This window comes from Mobula hypostoma, chromosome 3 (genome assembly GCF_963921235.1).
Source record: "Mobula hypostoma chromosome 3, sMobHyp1.1, whole genome shotgun sequence".
NCBI lineage: Eukaryota > Metazoa > Chordata > Chondrichthyes > Myliobatiformes > Myliobatidae > Mobula > Mobula hypostoma.
Genome location: NC_086099.1, coordinates 226194392 through 226211937, shown reverse-complemented (window position 1 = coordinate 226211937; position 17546 = coordinate 226194392). Strand labels below are relative to the sequence as shown.

General features: G+C 47.1%; 1 protein-coding gene across 4 annotated transcripts in view; it reads left to right on the top strand.

The window, feature by feature from the left end:
• cpsf1 (cleavage and polyadenylation specific factor 1) overlaps positions 1-17306 on the top strand; it is a 147012-nt gene extending 129706 nt beyond the window's left edge. For 3 of the 4 annotated variants that reach the window (XM_063044663.1, XM_063044662.1, XM_063044661.1), the window contains exons 32-38: positions 164-340; positions 4249-4315; positions 5448-5495; positions 9988-10143; positions 12073-12202; positions 12998-13136; positions 13838-17305. In XM_063044663.1, the coding sequence (XP_062900733.1) occupies positions 164-340; positions 4249-4315; positions 5448-5495; positions 9988-10143; positions 12073-12202; positions 12998-13136; positions 13838-13885 (765 nt within the window). In that variant the 3' untranslated portion in view covers positions 13886-17305. Of the gene's footprint in view, positions 1-163; positions 341-4248; positions 4316-5447; positions 5496-9987; positions 10144-12072; positions 12203-12997; positions 13137-13837 lie in introns of all 4 variants that reach the window. The other variant, XM_063044660.1, reaches the window with a different exon arrangement.
• Positions 17307-17546: the final 240 nt, after the last annotated feature.

The following is a 17546-nucleotide window of genomic DNA, read 5'->3' as shown; positions in this document are numbered from 1 at the left end:
CCATCTAGTCCATACCTAATTCTCCCCATGACCCTACCATTTACAGCTGAAGCTGGAAAGTGTTATGCTACTGTTCCACCCTCTGGTTCTTGATTCCCCTAGTCCAGCAAAAAGATTCTGATGTTCTGTCCCCTCTCTCTCTTCCATTATCCCTGTGGTACAGATTTTCCTATGGAGCCTGAAGGACAACGATTTGACAGGGATGGCCTTCATTGACACCCAGCTCTACATTCACCAGATGATCAGCGTCAAGAACTTCATCTTGGCCGCAGACATCATGAAGAGTGTCTCCATCCTTCGCTACCAGGAGGAGAGTAAAACGCTGTCACTTGTTAGCAGGGTAGGTCACCAGTGGGTTAGTGGGATGAACGTGGACATTTTGCCACTCACTGCTGGGAGTTTAAACCAGTACAGCCATTCCTCAATTTGCAAAAGGGATGCATTCCTGAGAAATAAAATTATGTGACCGTAGGACTTTTCTCTTTAGTGTGAAGGAGGACAAGTGGTAACTTGATAGAGATATAAAAGATGATAAGGGGTATTGCTAGAGTGGACAACCAAAAACTTGTTCTCAGGTAGAAATGGCTAATACAAGTGGTTGTAACTTTAAAGAAAGTTAGAGATGTCAGAGATATGTTTTTACACGGAGAGTGGTGGGTGTGTGGAATGGGTGAGATGAGTAGTATTATGGCTAATACAAGAGGGCATAACTTCAAGGTGTTGGGAAATTAGTGACAGTTTTTTACACACGGAGTGAAGTGTGTGTACAGCGTGCTTCCAGGGGTATTGTAGAGGTAGATACATTAGGAACATTAAAGAGACTCTTAGACAGGCAGGTGGATGAAAGGAAAATGGGGAAAAAAAGAGTTAGATTGATCTTAGAGTAGGTTATAGAGTCAGCACAAAATCATGGGCCAAAGAGCCTGTGTAGCCTATGTTCCTTTTGTATGAAATGAAAGGTGCTAATTTTGATACTGTGTATTCCCTGTGGACAAGGAGCACAGGTATATCTGTGGTGAAAATAGCTTTGTAAATCACATGACAGGAAAGATGTGGAGGCTTTGGAGAGGGTACAAAAGAGGTTCATTAAGATGTTGCCTGAATTAGAGAGCATTAGCTATAAGAAGAGGTGGACAAACATCAATAGTTTTCTCTGGAGCAGCAGAGGCTAGGGGGAGAGGTTATGTGATAGAAGTTTAAGTTAGGAAAATCTTAGGTAGCTGCTTTCTTCTCCCCAGGGTTTAACTGTCCAATACTAGAGGATATGCTCTCAAGGTGAGGGGAAGTCACATGTCTCGGCTGTGTACAACTTCGGTTAGGTCCCGTTTGGGGTATTGTGGGCTGTTCTGGTCACCCCATTAAAGGAAAGATATTGAGGCTTCGGAGAGGATGTAGCGCAGGTTTACCAGGATGCTACCTGTATTAGAGAGCATGTGCAATAAGGATAGGTTGCACAAACTTGTGTTGTTTAAGGCCTATGTTTAAGTTGAGAGGGGAAAGATTTACAGGACAGCTGAGGGGCAAGTTTTTCACGCAGAGGGTAGTGGCTGGGAGGAACAAGCAGTCAGAGGAAGTGATAAGAGGCCGGTACAATTAGTGTTTTAAGAAGAAAATATTTGTACAGGTAGATGAATGAGAAAAGTTTAGATCTGGGCCAAATGCAGAGAAATGACACTACCTTAGATGGGAACTCACGAAGTTCTGCAGATGCTTGAAGTGTTGAGCAACACACACAAAATGCTGGAGAAACTCAGCAAGTCGGGCAGCGTCTATGAAGGGGAATAAATAGTTGACGTTTTGGGCCAAGGTCCGTCATCAGGACTGGAAAGGAAGGAGTCAGAAGCCTGAATAAGAAGGTGGGTGGGAGGGGAAGGAGTGCAAGCTGGCTTCTGATAGATGAGACCAGATGGATGAGTGGTCAGCAAGGATTGGTTGGGCCAAAGACCCTGTTCTTGAGCAGGACAGTTCACCTTCGGATGGGGAGAGTGGGGAAGCTGTTTAAAAATTTCTACTTTTGACCACTCATTCTCGGTCGCTCCATCTCACTGAAGAGCTGAGGGGAGAGTGGTTTCATTCAGGTGATGGTGTGGGTCGCACCTAATGAGAGCTTGGGTGCCATGTCGGACTAGAAGCTGTTGGATTCTGATGTTTTCATCCAAGTCAGAAAAGAGGCACAAAACCTGTTGCTTCACCATTATTTTATTAAGCATTAATAGAATAAGGACAAGTTGTAAACGGACAGTGATAGACATCTACTAATTGAAGAGAGGCTGAGTCAAACAAGCTAAGATCTAAGGTGGCGATTCCTTGTGATCAGCTTTTTATACCCATGGATAAGGGAAATTTCATTCCGGTTTGTAGATAAGAACCGGCCAATGAGAAAGCTCTTACTCGAAAAATGTAGCACCAAGTGAAGCTTCCAGATTCATACCAATATCACCACTAAAGGACACGCTGAACAAATGCATATACAGTTGAAGTCAGAAGTTTACACACACTTAGATTGAAGTCATTAAAACTCATTGTTTAACCACTCCACAGATTTCATATTGGTAAACTATAGTTTTGGCAAGATGTTGAGGACATTACTTTGTGCATGACACGAGTAATTTTTCCAACAATTGTTTACAGACAGATTATTTAACTTTTAATTGACTATACCACAATTCCAGTGGGTCAGAAGTTTACAAACAGTATCAAAAGAAATCAGCCAAGACCTCAGGAAGAAAAATTTGTGGACCTCCACAAGTCTGGTTCATCCTTGGGAGCAATTTCCAAATGCCTGAAGGTACCACGTTCATCTGTACAAACAATAGTACGCAAGTATAAACACCATGGGACCACACAGCCATCATACCGCTCAGGAAGGAGACGCATTCTGTCTCCTAGAGATGAACGTACTTGGCACGAAAAGTGTAAATCAATCCCAGAACAACAGCAAGAGACCTTGTGAAGATGCTGGAGGAAACAGGTAGACAAGTATCTCTATCCACAGTAAAACGGGTCCTATATCAACATAACCTGAAAGGCTGCTCAGCAAGGAAGAAGCCACTGCTCCAAAACCGCCGTAAAAAAGCCAGACTACAGTTTGCAAATGCACATGGGGACAAAGATGTTACTTTTTGGAGAAATGTGCTCTGGTCTGATGAAACAAAAATTGAACTGTTTGGCCATAATGTCCATCGTTATGTTTGGAGGCAAAAGGGTGAGGCTTGCAAGCCGAAGAACACCATCCCAACCGTGAAGCACGGGGGTGGCAGAATCATGTTCTGGGGGTGCTTTGCTGCAGGAGGGACTGGTGCACTTCACAAAATAGATGGCATCATGAGGAATGAAAATTATGTGGATATATTGAAGCAACATCTCAAGACAGCAGCCAGGAAGTTAAAGCTCAGTCACAAATGGGTCTTCCAAATGGACAATGACCCCAAGCATACCTCCAAAGTTGTGGCAAAATTGTTTAAGGACAACAAAGTCAAGGTATTGGGGTGGCCATCACAGATAGAAAATCTGTGGGCAGAACTGAAAAAGCGTGTGCGAGCAAGGAGGCCTACAAATCTGACTCAGTTACACTAGTTCTGTCTGAAGGAATAGAACAAAATTCCAGCAGCTTACTGTGAGAAGCTTGTGGAAGGCTACCCAAAACATTTGACCCAAGTTAAATGATTTAAAGGCAATGCTACCAAATACTGACAAAGTGTATGTAAACTTCTAACCCACTGGGAATGTGATGAAAGAAATAAAAACTGAAATAAGTCATTCTCTCTACTATTATTCTGACATTTCACAGTCTTAAAATAAAGTAGTGATCCTAACTGACCCAAGACAGGGAATGTTTTCTAAGATTAAATGTCAGGAATTGTGAAAAACTGAGTTTAAATGTATTTGGCTAAAGTGTATGTAAACTTCTGACTTCAACTACATACTGTGACCACGAGGAAGCATACTAGGCATTAACGTATGTAAGTAATTATATAAAATACAAGCAAACAATTAATTGTTAAACTCCAAAGGGAATAACAATTAAACAAAATAAACAGTCAGATCTAATCTACAAAATAAACAGTCAGATCCAGCAGAGGTAATAGGGCCAGCATCAAAACAGTGAGCACAATGACCATTTTCTGCTTGTGCATGAGCAGTGGTTGGGAATTGTACCCCAGGGAAAGAAAGGGAAGGAGACTGGTATGGGAGATTTAAGAGCAATGTTTTACCAAAGCTCACCTCCGGCATTCATGTGTCCCTCAGGATCCGAAGCTTCTGGAAGTTTACAGCATCGAATTCATGGTGGACAACTCTCAGCTGGGATTCCTCGGTGAGTTACGATTCCGACTGTCGAAAGGTGTGCCAGTTGTCGTGCCCCTATGCACACTGTACTGTACCTGTGCAAAACTGGGTAGGATTCTGCAATGTTTAATAAGACATAGGAGCAGGATTTGGCCATTCAGCCCATCGAGTCTGCTCTGTAATTCGATCATGGCTGATTTGTTTTTCCCCTCAACCCCATTCTCCTGCCTTCTCCCCATAACTTTTCGAGTTCAGTTTACTGTCATTCAGCCGTACACATGTATACCACCAAATGAAGCAATGTTCCTCCAGACCAAGGTGCACAACACAGTACATACAACTCACACACATAACACAAAGTAATATTACTACTAGTAAATTAACGAGTAATAGGGGGCATTTACAACACAAGTTTAAAAATTAAACAGTATAAAGCTGCTTCCGCTTCATGCATGGTGAGACCTGGATGGTGACAAGGAGTTCAGTAGCCTTGCAGCATGGGGGAAGGAGCTGTTTCCCACCCTAACAGTTCTTGTCCTAATGCTTTGATGCCTCCAGCCTGATGGTAGACGGTCAAAGAGATTGTTGGGCAGATGGGAGAGATCCTCGAAAATGTTACCCTCTGTACGCAGCACTCCTGATAAGTAGTTTATGTATCTTGCCAGTTGGTTTCCTTCTTGCTAACATGTGTGAGGGGAAAAATTTACTCAGGTTTTTGAATCTCAGGCTGTTGTTGGACAAGATAGTGGAGACTCAATGGGTCAAATAGCCTAATTCTGCTCCTATATCTTATGGAGTAAGATACGAGATCTCAGTTATAGAGTCAGTTTTAAGGTTCAAAGTAAATTTATTAGCAAAGTACATGTATGTTACCATATACTACCTTGAGATTCATTTTGCAGGCTTTTGCAGGAAAATAAAGAAACACTATAGAATTTATGAGAAACTAAATAACGAGGACTGTCAAACAACCAATGTGCATAAGAAGATGAATCATACAAATGATTTTTAAAATGTGTATATACAATACTGAGTTGCAGAGTTGTACTGTTCATCATTTTCATGCTATTCTTTTTGCCCGTCTACGCTGAGTTCTCTTTGGTTCTTTCTGTAAGCACACTGGGGAGCTGATTCCTGGTTTTCTTTCCTTTTGATTTCAGTGTCTGACCGTGAGAAGAATCTGCTAGTGTACATGTACCAGCCTGAGGGTAAGGAGCCTCTGTCACAACCTCGTGTTCCCCCGGTCTGATTGCTACTGTGTCCCAGTTAACTCCCCAGCACAGTTTGAGGAATGAACCCAGAAAGCAAAGACTCAAAAATTAGCTTTCTTCGACACGTGTGTTAGTTGTCCATTGTATCCAACAATGACAGGAGACTTGTGCTTAGAGTTTTTTAAAGTGGGAAAACCATTGCACTCTGGCACTTCCACTCTCTCAATCTCAGTACAACAAGTCATCACAACTGGGGTCTTCCTTGGTTGCAGTGGATGGCTATGACTTCATGTGTCTTTTCATGCTCTTTGTTCTGCAAAGAGCATTGCAGGGCTGCAGCCTTGGCTGTTGGACTTCACAATAGATCTCGTCCACCTGGAATGCTGGAGCTGACTTCACGTGCTAGGACAGACGTGTCCCTATCTCACTGGGGTACGAAGCCTGCCGGTTTACCCACTTGTTGAAGCAGTGTGGCTGCTATGGCACGCACTCAGCTCCTTTGGGCCACAGGTGAGACTGAGTGTCCGGCGTGGCCCCAAGGGTGAGTGAGCTGCCCCGGACTGGACACGACAAGCCCCTTCACCAGAGGTGCCACCCCTCCCTGGACACCCCATGCACCCCTTGTCACGTGTACATTGAAAGATAAAGTAAAATGCATTCTTTTTCAATCAGTGACTAATACAGTCTGAGGATATGCTGGTGGCAGCCCGCAACTCACTAACCCTAATCAGTATGTCTTTGGAATGTGGGAAAGAGCGGGAGTTCCCAGACGAAATCTACATAGTCATGGGTAAAGTGTACACACTCTTACAAACTGTGGCTGGAATTGAACCCAGAAAGCTGGCATTGTAAAGCATTGTGCTAGTCCCTGCACTACCATGTCAAAGTCAAAGTGTGTATACATTATACAACATTGAGATTTGTCTCCTTACAGGCAGACACAAAACAAAGAAACTGTAGAATTCACAGAAAAATCCACACCACAAAGAGCCACATACATCCAATGTGTGAAAAAAGAACAAATCAGTCAAACAATAAAATGTAAACAACACACATGAACTGCAGAGTCTCTAAAAGTGAGTCGACAGCCATGAAGTCAGTTCAGCACTGAGAGACGAGTGTCGACGGCTGCAGGTCACAGTCACAGAGACGGTTCAGTGCTGAGACGAGTGTCGATGGCTGCAGGTCACAGTCACAGCATCAGTTCAGTGCTGAGATGAGTGTCGATGGCTGCAGGTCACAGTCACAGCATCCGTTCAGTGCTGAGATGAGTGTCGATGGCTGCAGGTCACAGTCACAGCATCCGTTCAGTGCTGAGACGAGTGTCGATGGCTGCAGGTCACAGTCACAGTTCAGTGCTGAGACGAGTGTCGATAGCTGCAGGTCACAGTCACAGACAGTTCAGCCCTGAGACGAGTGTCGATGGCTGCAGGTCACAGTCACAGTTCAGTGCTGAGACGAGTGTCGATAGCTGCAGGTCACAGTCACAGAGTCGGTTCAGTGCTGAGACGAGTGTCGATGGCTGCAGGTCACAGTCACAGACAGATCAGTGCTGAGACGAGTGTCGATGGCTGCAGGTCACAGTCACAGAGACAGTTCAGTGCTGAGACGAGTGTCGATGGCTGCAGGTCACAGTCACAGACAGATCAGTGCTGAGACGAGTGTCGATGGCTGCAGGTCACAGTCACAGCATCAGTTCAGTGCTGAGACGAGTGTCAATGGCTGCAGGTCACAGTCACAGAGTCGGTTCAGTGCTGAGACGAGTGTCGATGGCTGCAGGTCACAGTCACAGTCGGTTCAGTGCTGAGACGAGTGTCGATGGCTGCAGGTCACAGTCACAGAGTCGGTTCAGTGCTGAGACGAGTGTCGATGGCTGCAGGTCACAGTCACAGACAGTTCAGTGCTGAGACAAGTGTCGATGGCTGCAGGTCACAGTCACAGACAGATCAGTGCTGAGACGAGTGTCGATGGCTGCAGGTCACAGTCACAGACAGATCAGTGCTGAGACGAGTGTCGATGGCTGCAGGTCACAGTCACAGACAGATCAGTGCTGAGACGAGTGTCGATGGCTGCAGGTCACAGTCACAGACAGATCAGTGCAGAGACGAGTGTCGATGGCTGCAGGTCACAGTCACAGCATCAGTTCAGTGCTGAGACGAGTGTCGATGGCTGCAGGTCACAGTCACAGTCGGTTCAGTGCTGAGACGAGTGTCGATAGCTGCAGGTCACAGTCACAGTCGGTTCAGTGCTGAGATGAGTGTCGATGGCTGCAGGTCACAGTCACAGTTCAGTGCTGAGACGAGTGTCGATGGCTGCAGGTCACAGTCACAGCATCAGTTCAGCGCTGAGACGAGTGTCGATGGCTGCAGGTCACAGTCACAGACAGTTCAGTCCTGAGACGAGTGTCGATGGCTGCAGGTCACAGTCACAGCATCAGTTCAGTGCTGAGACGAGTGTCGATAGCTGCAGGTCACAGTCACGGAGTCGGTTCAGTGCTGAGACGAGTGTCGATAGCTGCAGGTCACAGTCACAGTCGGTTCAGTGCTGAGATGAGTGTCGATGGCTGCAGGTCACAGTCACAGTTCAGTGCTGAGACGAGTGTCGATGGCTGCAGGTCACAGTCACAGCATCAGTTCAGCGCTGAGACGAGTGTCGATGGCTGCAGGTCACAGTCACAGACAGTTCAGTCCTGAGACGAGTGTCGATGGCTGCAGGTCACAGTCACAGTTCAGTGCTGAGACGAGTGTCGATGGCTGCAGGTCACAGTCACAGCATCAGTTCAGTGCTGAGACGAGTGTCGATAGCTGCAGGTCACAGTCACGGAGTCGGTTCAGTGCTGAGACGAGTGTCGATAGCTGCAGGTCACAGTCACAGACAGTTCAGTCCTGAGACGAGTGTCGATGGCTGCAGGTCACAGTCACAGACAGTTCAGTCCTGAGACGAGTGTCGATGGCTGCAGGTCACAGTCACAGACAGTTCAGTCCTGAGACGAGTGTCGATGGCTGCAGGTCACAGTCACAGCATCAGTTCAGTGCTGAGACGAGTGTCGATGGCTGCAGGTCACAGTCACAGAGACAGTTCAGTGCTGAGATGAGTGTCGATAGCTGCAGGTCACAGTCACAGAGTCGGTTCAGTGCTGAGACGAGTGTCGATGGCTGCAGGTCACAGTCACAGTCGGTTCAGTGCTGAGACGAGTGTCGATGGCTGCAGGTCACAGTCACAGACAGTTCAGTGCTGAGACGAGTGTCGATGGCTGCAGGTCACAGTCACAGACAGATCAGTGCAGAGACGAGTGTCGATGGCTGCAGGTCACAGTCACAGAGACAGTTCAGTGCTGAGACGAGTGTCGATGGCTGCAGGTCACAGTCACAGAGACAGTTCAGTGCTGAGACGAGTGTCGATGGCTGCAGGTCACAGTCACAGAGACAGTTCAGTGCTGAGATGAGTGTCGATAGCTGCAGGTCACAGTCACAGTCGGTTCAGTGCTGAGATGAGTGTCGATAGCTGCAGGTCACAGTCACAGAGTCGGTTCAGTGCTGAGACGAGTGTCGATGGCTGCAGGTCACAGTCACAGAGACAGTTCAGTGCTGAGATGAGTGTCGATAGCTGCAGGTCACAGTCACAGAGTCGGTTCAGTGCTGAGACGAGTGTCGATGGCTGCAGGTCACAGTCACAGTCGGTTCAGTGCTGAGACGAGTGTCGATGGCTGCAGGTCATCCAAAGTCTATATCCAAGATCAATCTAACCAAAGTGTTCCCAACCTGGGTTCCATAGACTCCTTGCTTAATGATATTGGTCCGTGGCATGAGAAAGGTTAGAACCCCTGATCTAACCTCTCCCTCCCACATGGCCCTTCATTATTGTTTTCACCCACATGCCTGTCTCTTAACTGTTCCTGATGTATTTGCCTCTCCCACCATCTCTGGCAGTGGCTTCCATATACCCATCACTCTGTATTTTAAAAAAACTACCTCTGACATCCCCACTTATCTTTCCTTCAATTGCCTTATGCCACCCTAGGAGAAAATTCACTCATTGTCCACTCTATCTGTGCATCTTATCTTGTACTCCTCTATCGTCACCTATCTTCCTTCACTCCAAAGAAAAAAGCTCTAGGTCATTCAGCCTATCCTCATCAGACATGCTGTCTAATCCAGACAGCACCCTGGTAAATCTCCGCTGCACCCTCTCTAGGCTTTCACATCCTTCCTGTAATGAGCCGACCTGATTTGAACACAGTACTCCCAGTGTTGTCTCACCAGAGTTTTGCAGAGATGCAACATTACCTCACGGCTCTTGAACTCAATCACAGCACTGATGAATGCCAACACAGCTTTTGCCATCTTTTGTGGTAACTTTGAAGGATCTTTGAGCATATTATTCAGTGTATTGGGCATCACCACTGTCCAGTGACTGACAGGAGTAGATGGCTTTAATCAGAAAGTCACCTGAGCAGACGTTCAGAGGAGCTCTGGGTTTTCTTTTCCAGCGAGAGAGAGTTACGGAGGGACACGGCTACTGCGGAGAGCTGACTTCAATGTGGGCGCTCATGTGAATGCCTTCTGGCGAACGCCTTGCCGTGGCATCATGGACGGCTCCAATAAGAAAAACCTGGCCTGGGAGAACAAGCACATCACCTGGTTTGGTAACTATCGGGTTTCTGGTTCATTACATTGTCAGTGATTTTGTCAGGTCCTGTTTGTCCCAACATCATACAGTAGGGAAAACAGGCCCTTTGGCCCCACTCAACTCGTCCATGCTGACCAACACACCTACCTGAGCTGATCTCATTCACCTGCGTTTGTCCCAAATCCCTCTTAATCTTGCAAGAGATTCCCCTCCCTTTTCTTCCCTTTCTCCCATCGTCCACTCTCCTCTCCTTTCAGATTCCTTCTTCACCAGTCCTTTGCCTTTGCCACCTATCACCTCCCAGCTTCTTACTTCATCCCCCCTCCACCGTGCACATGGCTTCACCTATCACCACCTAGCTTGTCCTCCTTCCCCTCCCCCACCTTCTTACTCTAGCACTTACCCCCTTGCCCTCCGGGACTGATGAGGGGTTTGGTCTCAATACATCGACTGTTTATTCATTTCCATAGATGCTACCTGACCCACTGAGTTCCTTCAGTATTTAAACGCAAACAACAGGAATTCTGCAGATGCTGGAAATTCAAGCAACACACATAAAAGTTGCTGGTAAACGCAGCAGGCCAGGCAGCATCTCTAGGAAGAGGTGTAGTCGACGTTTCAGGCTGAGACCCTTTGTCAGGACTAACTCAGTATTCCATGTGTTTTGCTCTGGATTTCCAGCATCTGCAGGATCTCTTGTGTCTATCATTAAACCTGTCCAAGCATCTTTTCAATGTTGTAATTGTACCTGCCTCTACAGCCTCTGGCAGCTTGTTCCACATACCCACCACCCTCTGTGGAACAGCTGCCCCTCATCTTCCTAGTAAATCTCTCCCCTCGGATTTCAAACCTATGCCTTCCAGTTTTACTGTGCTCTACCCTGCGGAAAAGGCTGTGACCACCCACCTTATCACCTGGTAAACCTCGTAAGGTCACCGTTCAGCCACCTGCACTCTGGGTCGGGGTGGGGGGAGCCTCAGCCTCTCGTAACTCAAACACTGCCGTCCCAGCAACATCGTGAGATGCTGCACGGTAACAGACCCTCCTGGCCCAGTCAGCCCTACCGCGTAATTACACGCACGTGGTCAGTACGGGAGAAAACCAGAGCACCCGGTGAAAACTTGTGTGAAGTACAGTGGTGGGAATTAAACCCGAGTCATTGGCGCGGTGGTAACGTTATGGTGAACGCTTGGCTAGTGTGCCGCCTTGTTTTCACTTCCATCTCGTTTGCCCCCTTTCCAGTTTCACAACATCCTTCCGACCAGAACTGTACGCAGTACTCCAAACGTACAACTCAACATCCTGACCAGCGTGCCAGACACCTCCACTACCCCCTCTCCCTGTGTCATCATCCTGAAGGAGCTGTGTACCTTTTCCCACTGGTCTCGCTGTTCTCCAACTCTCCCCAGGCCATCTATCACTCAGTCTATCGCTGTCCAGCCCAACGAGACGCACTGTCCAGCAATCACCTCCTTAACCCCAGCCTAATCACAGGACAATTTCCAATGACCGATTAACCTACTACCCAGTATGGGAGGATACTGGAGCACCCAGAGGAAACCCACATGTGCACGGGAGAACATCCAGGGTGTTGCACACGGCATTCTGCAGGGCTCGGCAATCACGGTGCAGCATCCTGGAGGGCAGAATGAGACCATTACTCCACGGTGGGCCAGGGCAGCGCTGGAAATGAACCCGAGCTGCGATAGTGTCACCCTCGCGTGGCGCCCCATGGTAAACTCTCTGCTATAGTGTTCTCCAACCACGCCACCGACTGTACCCTGTAATACCGATCGTAAATATAAACGATGAACCACAGGGGACCCAGCACTGATCCCAACAACACCTCTGGCAGCAGGTCTCTAATCTAGCAAACGACTCTCCACCATCACTGTCTTGTGTCCAACTGTGGAGTCAGTTTCGTATGTTTGGCTTTGTTTTCTAGCTACGCTGGATGGTGGGATTGGGTTCCTGCTACCCATGCAGGAGAAGACATACAGGCGGCTTCTGATGTTACAGAATGCGCTGATCACGATGATCCCACACCACGCCGGCCTCAACCCCAAGGCTTTCAGGTAAGCAAAACTTTCTCTGTCACCCCGTTGTCACCATCTCTGTCTTTCAGTAGCTGCTCTTTCAAACTGACGCAAAACAACTCACTGTGTCTCGTGTACACCTGTCGATTGGCCCCAGACCATCACCTCACAGGGAGGAACAGACTGTTTCTTTTCCATAGGAACAAACCCAATTTGTTGGTAGTTGGTTAAAGGTAAAGTTCTGAAGTTGATTAGTTTAAGAGAGGTGAATATTGTGGTGCCTTCTGGTGAATCTCAGCGGGGAGAAGGCAGGGAATTGGGTTGACAGGCATAATAAATCAGCCATGATGGAATGGCGGAGCAGACTAATGGGCCAAATGTCTAGATTCTGCTCTTGTATCTTATGATTTTATAAGACAGGAGATTAAGGTTAAAAAGGATAATAAATCAGACTAATGGAAGAACAGAGCAGACTCGATGGACCAAAGGGCCTAATTCTGCTCCTGTGTGCTGTGGTCTTTATGGAAATGTGACCAATTTTGTCAGTGCCTTTCAGGGGAGTGGGAAGCCTGCCTTATTTCATACCTGTATAGTCCAGATCACTACTTGCCCTTGAGAAGCTGCCATTTTGAACTGCTACAGTCAGTTGGGCGGTGGGGGGTGATGTGGGTCGCTGGACGTCTGCATGCTGTCTGCTGTCCTGGCCCACCGCGGTGTAACGGTCCCATTCTGCCTGCTTTGTCGTCCGCATGCTGTCTGCTGCCCTGGAGACTGGCCCTGCCCCGGCCCACCGCGGTGTAATGGTCTCATTCTGCCTGCTTCGTGCCCCCACAGGATGCTGCACTGTGATCGCCGCGCCCTGCAGAACGCCGTGCGCAACATCCTGGATGGTGACCTGCTCAACAAGTTTCTCTACCTGAGCACCATGGAGCGCAGCGAGCTGGCCAAGAAAATTGGCACCACGCCAGATATGGTGAGAGCGTGACACGTTAACGGGCACAACTAATACGTGCAGCATCTGACGTACAGCACCTCGGACGTCAGTGCACACGGGGTTATCCGTGTCTCAGAGTATCTCAGGGCGCGCAGGTTTAACGGTGTCCAGGGTTTACAGGCCTCCTCGGGGGAGTGTGGCCACGCGTGGGGTTAACAGGCTCCCAGGAAGTGTGGCACACGGGTCGTCAATGGGAAACCCTGCTGAAAGTGATGCAAGCAGGGCAGGTGGGGTCCCGAGACCATCAATTCAATCTCCAGCCTTTCCACCACGTCTGGATTTTAAGGATTAGTTTCAGTTGTCACATGTACATACAGTGAAGTACGTTGTTTGTGTCAATGAAGTGTCGCCATACTTCTGGTGCCAACTCACTGACCCTAACCCGTGTGTCTTTGGAATGTGGGTGGAGACTGGGACACCCGCAGGAAACACATGCAGTCACGGAGAGAACATACAAACTCCTTACAGACAGTGGTGGGAATGGAATTCCAATCAGTGATCACTGCGGCTGTAAAGTGATTGCGCCGCCACCCCCTCCTCCCGGGTTGATTCTAATGTTTGGCTTAACCTGAGTACGGTCAACTTGTCTGACTGGGGATTAAAAAGGGGTTCTGTTCACCTTTCCTACCTATGAGCATCTGGATGCTGCTGTTACATTTTCCCCACCCCTCTTCTTTCAGATCTTGGAAGACGTGTTGGAGATTGATCGGGTAACTGCCCACTTCTGATGGAAACGAGGCAGAAACACAAGGAACGCTGTGATCACATTCATCTTTGCAACGGTGTGTGCACTTTCTAAAGTTCACCACCTGGACACAGGGGTGTTGCATAAAGGTTCCCCCTTTGTGACTGAGTCACAAGCCGCAGAGGACCTGGAGATGGATTTTAGGACTTGGTTTGTTTATATGAGTTAGCCTGAACGTATTGTGTGTCTTTTTCATGTTTAAAAGCTTTTGTAAAACAGATGGGGAAAAAAAAGTTATTTTTTAATCTGGCCCACATTCATCATTATTTCTTTCCTCTTCAGTTTCAAGGAAGTACAGTGGATTCCAGTTAATTAGGACCAGTACATTTTGGCCCAGTTAGCCAGTTTCATGGAAGTAGCTAAAAAGGTATTAAAAGGAACAAACTCAATAGCAGATTATGCATTTAAATGAAATGCAGAACTAATTAGAACACTACCAATACTGCTGCAGTACTATGAAACTGTATTAGTTCCTGATGGTTAGCGACAGAGAAATTCATCCAGTGTATGCTGCTGTGTTCTTTTGATTTTGCTGAATTTGTATATTTACAGTCAGACAACTAATTTGGACTGCCTTCATACATTGCTGTTGACGATTACATCCTCCAAATCTTCATTTTCAAGATGATTGTTGATACCTTCAAGTTCTTGGTAGTTCCTAACTTGTTGAAATAGTGAAATTGTTTCATTTTCACTCCTGGCTGTTTCTGGCATCTCCAAGCCTGAATGCTTGAAACCTCAGTGACAGAAATCAGTATTTAAAAACTCGTCGCTCTAAGCACAGTGTAACGTTTAATAACCACCCAAGTTCACATACTGAAAGTGTCAATTGCCTCCTGTCTATGCAGAGTGTAAATAGCAGCGTGTCCCAAATAAGCAAAGGGAATCCTGGTTATTTTCTCGATTAGTATAAGAGTTGTCCCAAATAAGCAGCTCCCCCGATTAACCGATGGCCCAGTGAACTGGAGAGGTGCCTAAGGTATTCAAAATTATGAGGGGTACAGATGGGGTAAATGCAAGCAGGCTTTTTCCACTGAGGTTGGGTGAGACTAGAACTCGAGGTCAAGGGTTAAGGGTAAAAGGTGAAATATTTAGAGAAACCTGAGGAGCTTCTTCACTCAGTGGGTAGCGCAAGTTTGGATAATTACAGAGATGGGAGGGGCTATAGTCCGGGTGCATATCGCTGGGACTCAGCAGATTGGGCTGAAGGGCCTGTTTCTTGGCTATGTTGTTCTAACATTTTAAGGTGATTTGAGGAAATTATGGGGGTGGGGGGGTAAGATTTCTGAGGTGTTTTTTTTTAAAACAAGTCTGCTTGGCTTTGCAAAGTGCTTGGACTGAAGCCTTCCATAGTTCCCGGTCTCTATACAGTGAAAAGAGTAGGCACACACACAAGTGGACGAGATAGCCCCACAACTACCATAAAAGGTCCATTCCGCAAAAAGCAGGATTTCCCAGAGACCAACCATTTAAATTCTTGTCCTCATCCCCTTTCCCATTCCCACATGTCGGTCCATGGCCTCCTCTTCTGCCATGGTGAGGCCCCTCTCAGGTTTGAAGAGTAACACCTCATGTTCTGTGTAGGTAGCCTCCAACCTGACGGCGTAAACATTCATCATCTTCAATTCTCCACTCTGGCCTCTTATCTCTTCTCCTTCACTTTCTCCCATCAGATTCCTCCTTTCAGCCCATTCCCTTTTTCACTTATCACCTCCCAGCTTCTTACTTCATTCCCCCGCCGCCCCCCCCCAACACCTCTCCAGGCTTAACGAAGGATCTTGGCCCGAAACGTTGACTGTTTACTCGTTTCCATAGCTGCTACCTGACCTGAGTTTCTTCAGCGTTTTGTGTGTTGCTCTCTATTTCTTTGTCCTCTGTGTTACATAGAAACATAGAAAATAGGTGCAGGAGTAGGCCATTCAGCCCTTCGAGCCTGCACCACCATTTATTAAGATCATGGCTGATCATCCAACTCAGAACCCCGCCCCAGCCTTTCCTCCATACCCCCTGACCCCCGTAGCCACAAGGGCCATATCTAACTCCCTCTTAAATATAGCCAAAGAACTGGCCTCAACTGTTTCCTGTGGCAGAGAATTCCACAGATTCACCACTCTGTGTGAAGAAGTTTTTCCTAATCTCAGTCCTAAAAGGCTTCCCCTCTATCCTCAAACTGTGGCCCCTCGTTCTGGACTTCCCCAACATCGGGAACAATCTTCCTGCATCTAGCCTGTCCAATCCCTTTAGGATTTTATATGTTTCAATCAGATCCCCCCTCAATCTTCTAAATTCCAATGAGTACAAGCCCAGTTCATCCAGTCTTTCTTCATATGAAAGTCCTGCCATCCCAGGAATCAATTTGGTGAACCTTCTTTGTACTCCCTCTATGGCAAGGATGTCTTTCCTCAGATTAGGGGACCAAAACTGCACACAGTACTCCAGGTGTGGTCTTACCAAGGCCTTGTACAACTGCAGTAGTACCTCCCTGCTCCTGTACTCGAATCCTCTCGCTATAAATGCCAGCATACCATTTGCCTTTTTCACCGCCTGCTGTACCTGCATGCCCACTTTCAATGACTGGTGTATAATGACACCCAGGTCTCGTTGCACCTCCCCTTTTCCTAATCGGCCACCATTCAGATAATAATCTGTTTTCCTATTTTTGCCACCAAAGTGGATAACTTCACATTTATCCACATTAAATTGCATCTGCCATGAATTTGCCCACTCACCCAACCTATCCAAGTCACCCTGCATCCTCTTAGCATCCTCCTCACAGCTAACACTGCCACCCAGTTTCGTGTCATCTGCAAACTTGGAGATGCTGCATTTAATTCCCTCATCCAAGTCATTAATATATATTGTAAACAACTGGGGTCCCAGCAGAGCCTTGCGGTACCCCACTAGCCACCGCCTGCCATTCTGAAAAGGTCCCTTTTATTCCCACTCTTTGCTTCCTGTCTGCTAACCAATTCTCCACCCACACCAATACCTTACCCCCAATACCGTGTGCTTTAAGTTTGCACACTAATCTCCTGTGTGGGACCTTGTCAAAAGCCTTTTGAAAATCCAAATATACCACATCCACTGGTTCTTCCCTATCCACTCTACTAGTTACATCCTCAAAAAATTCTATGAGATTCGTCAGACGTGATTTTCCTTTCACAAATCCATGCTGACTTTGTCCGATGATTTCACCGCTTTCCAAATGTGCTGTTATCACATCCTTGATAACTGACTCCAGCAGTTTCCCCACCACCGACGTTAGGCTAACCGGTCTATAATTCCTTGGTTTCTCTCTCCCTCCTTTTTTAAAAAGTGGAGTTACATTAGCCACCCTCCAATCCTCAGGAACTAGTCCAGAATCTAATGAGTTTTGAAAAATTATCACTAATGCATCCACTATTTCTTGGGCTACTTCCTTAAGCACTCTAGGATGCAGACCATCTGGCCCTGGGGATTTATCTGCCTTCAATCCCTTCAATTTACCTAACACCACTTCCCTACTAACATGTATTTCGCTCAGTTCCTCCATCTCACTGGACCCTCTGTCCCCTACTATTTCTGGAAGATTATTTATGTCCTCCTTGGTGAAGACAGAACCAAAGTAATTATTCAATTGGTCTGCCATGTCCTTGCTCCCCATA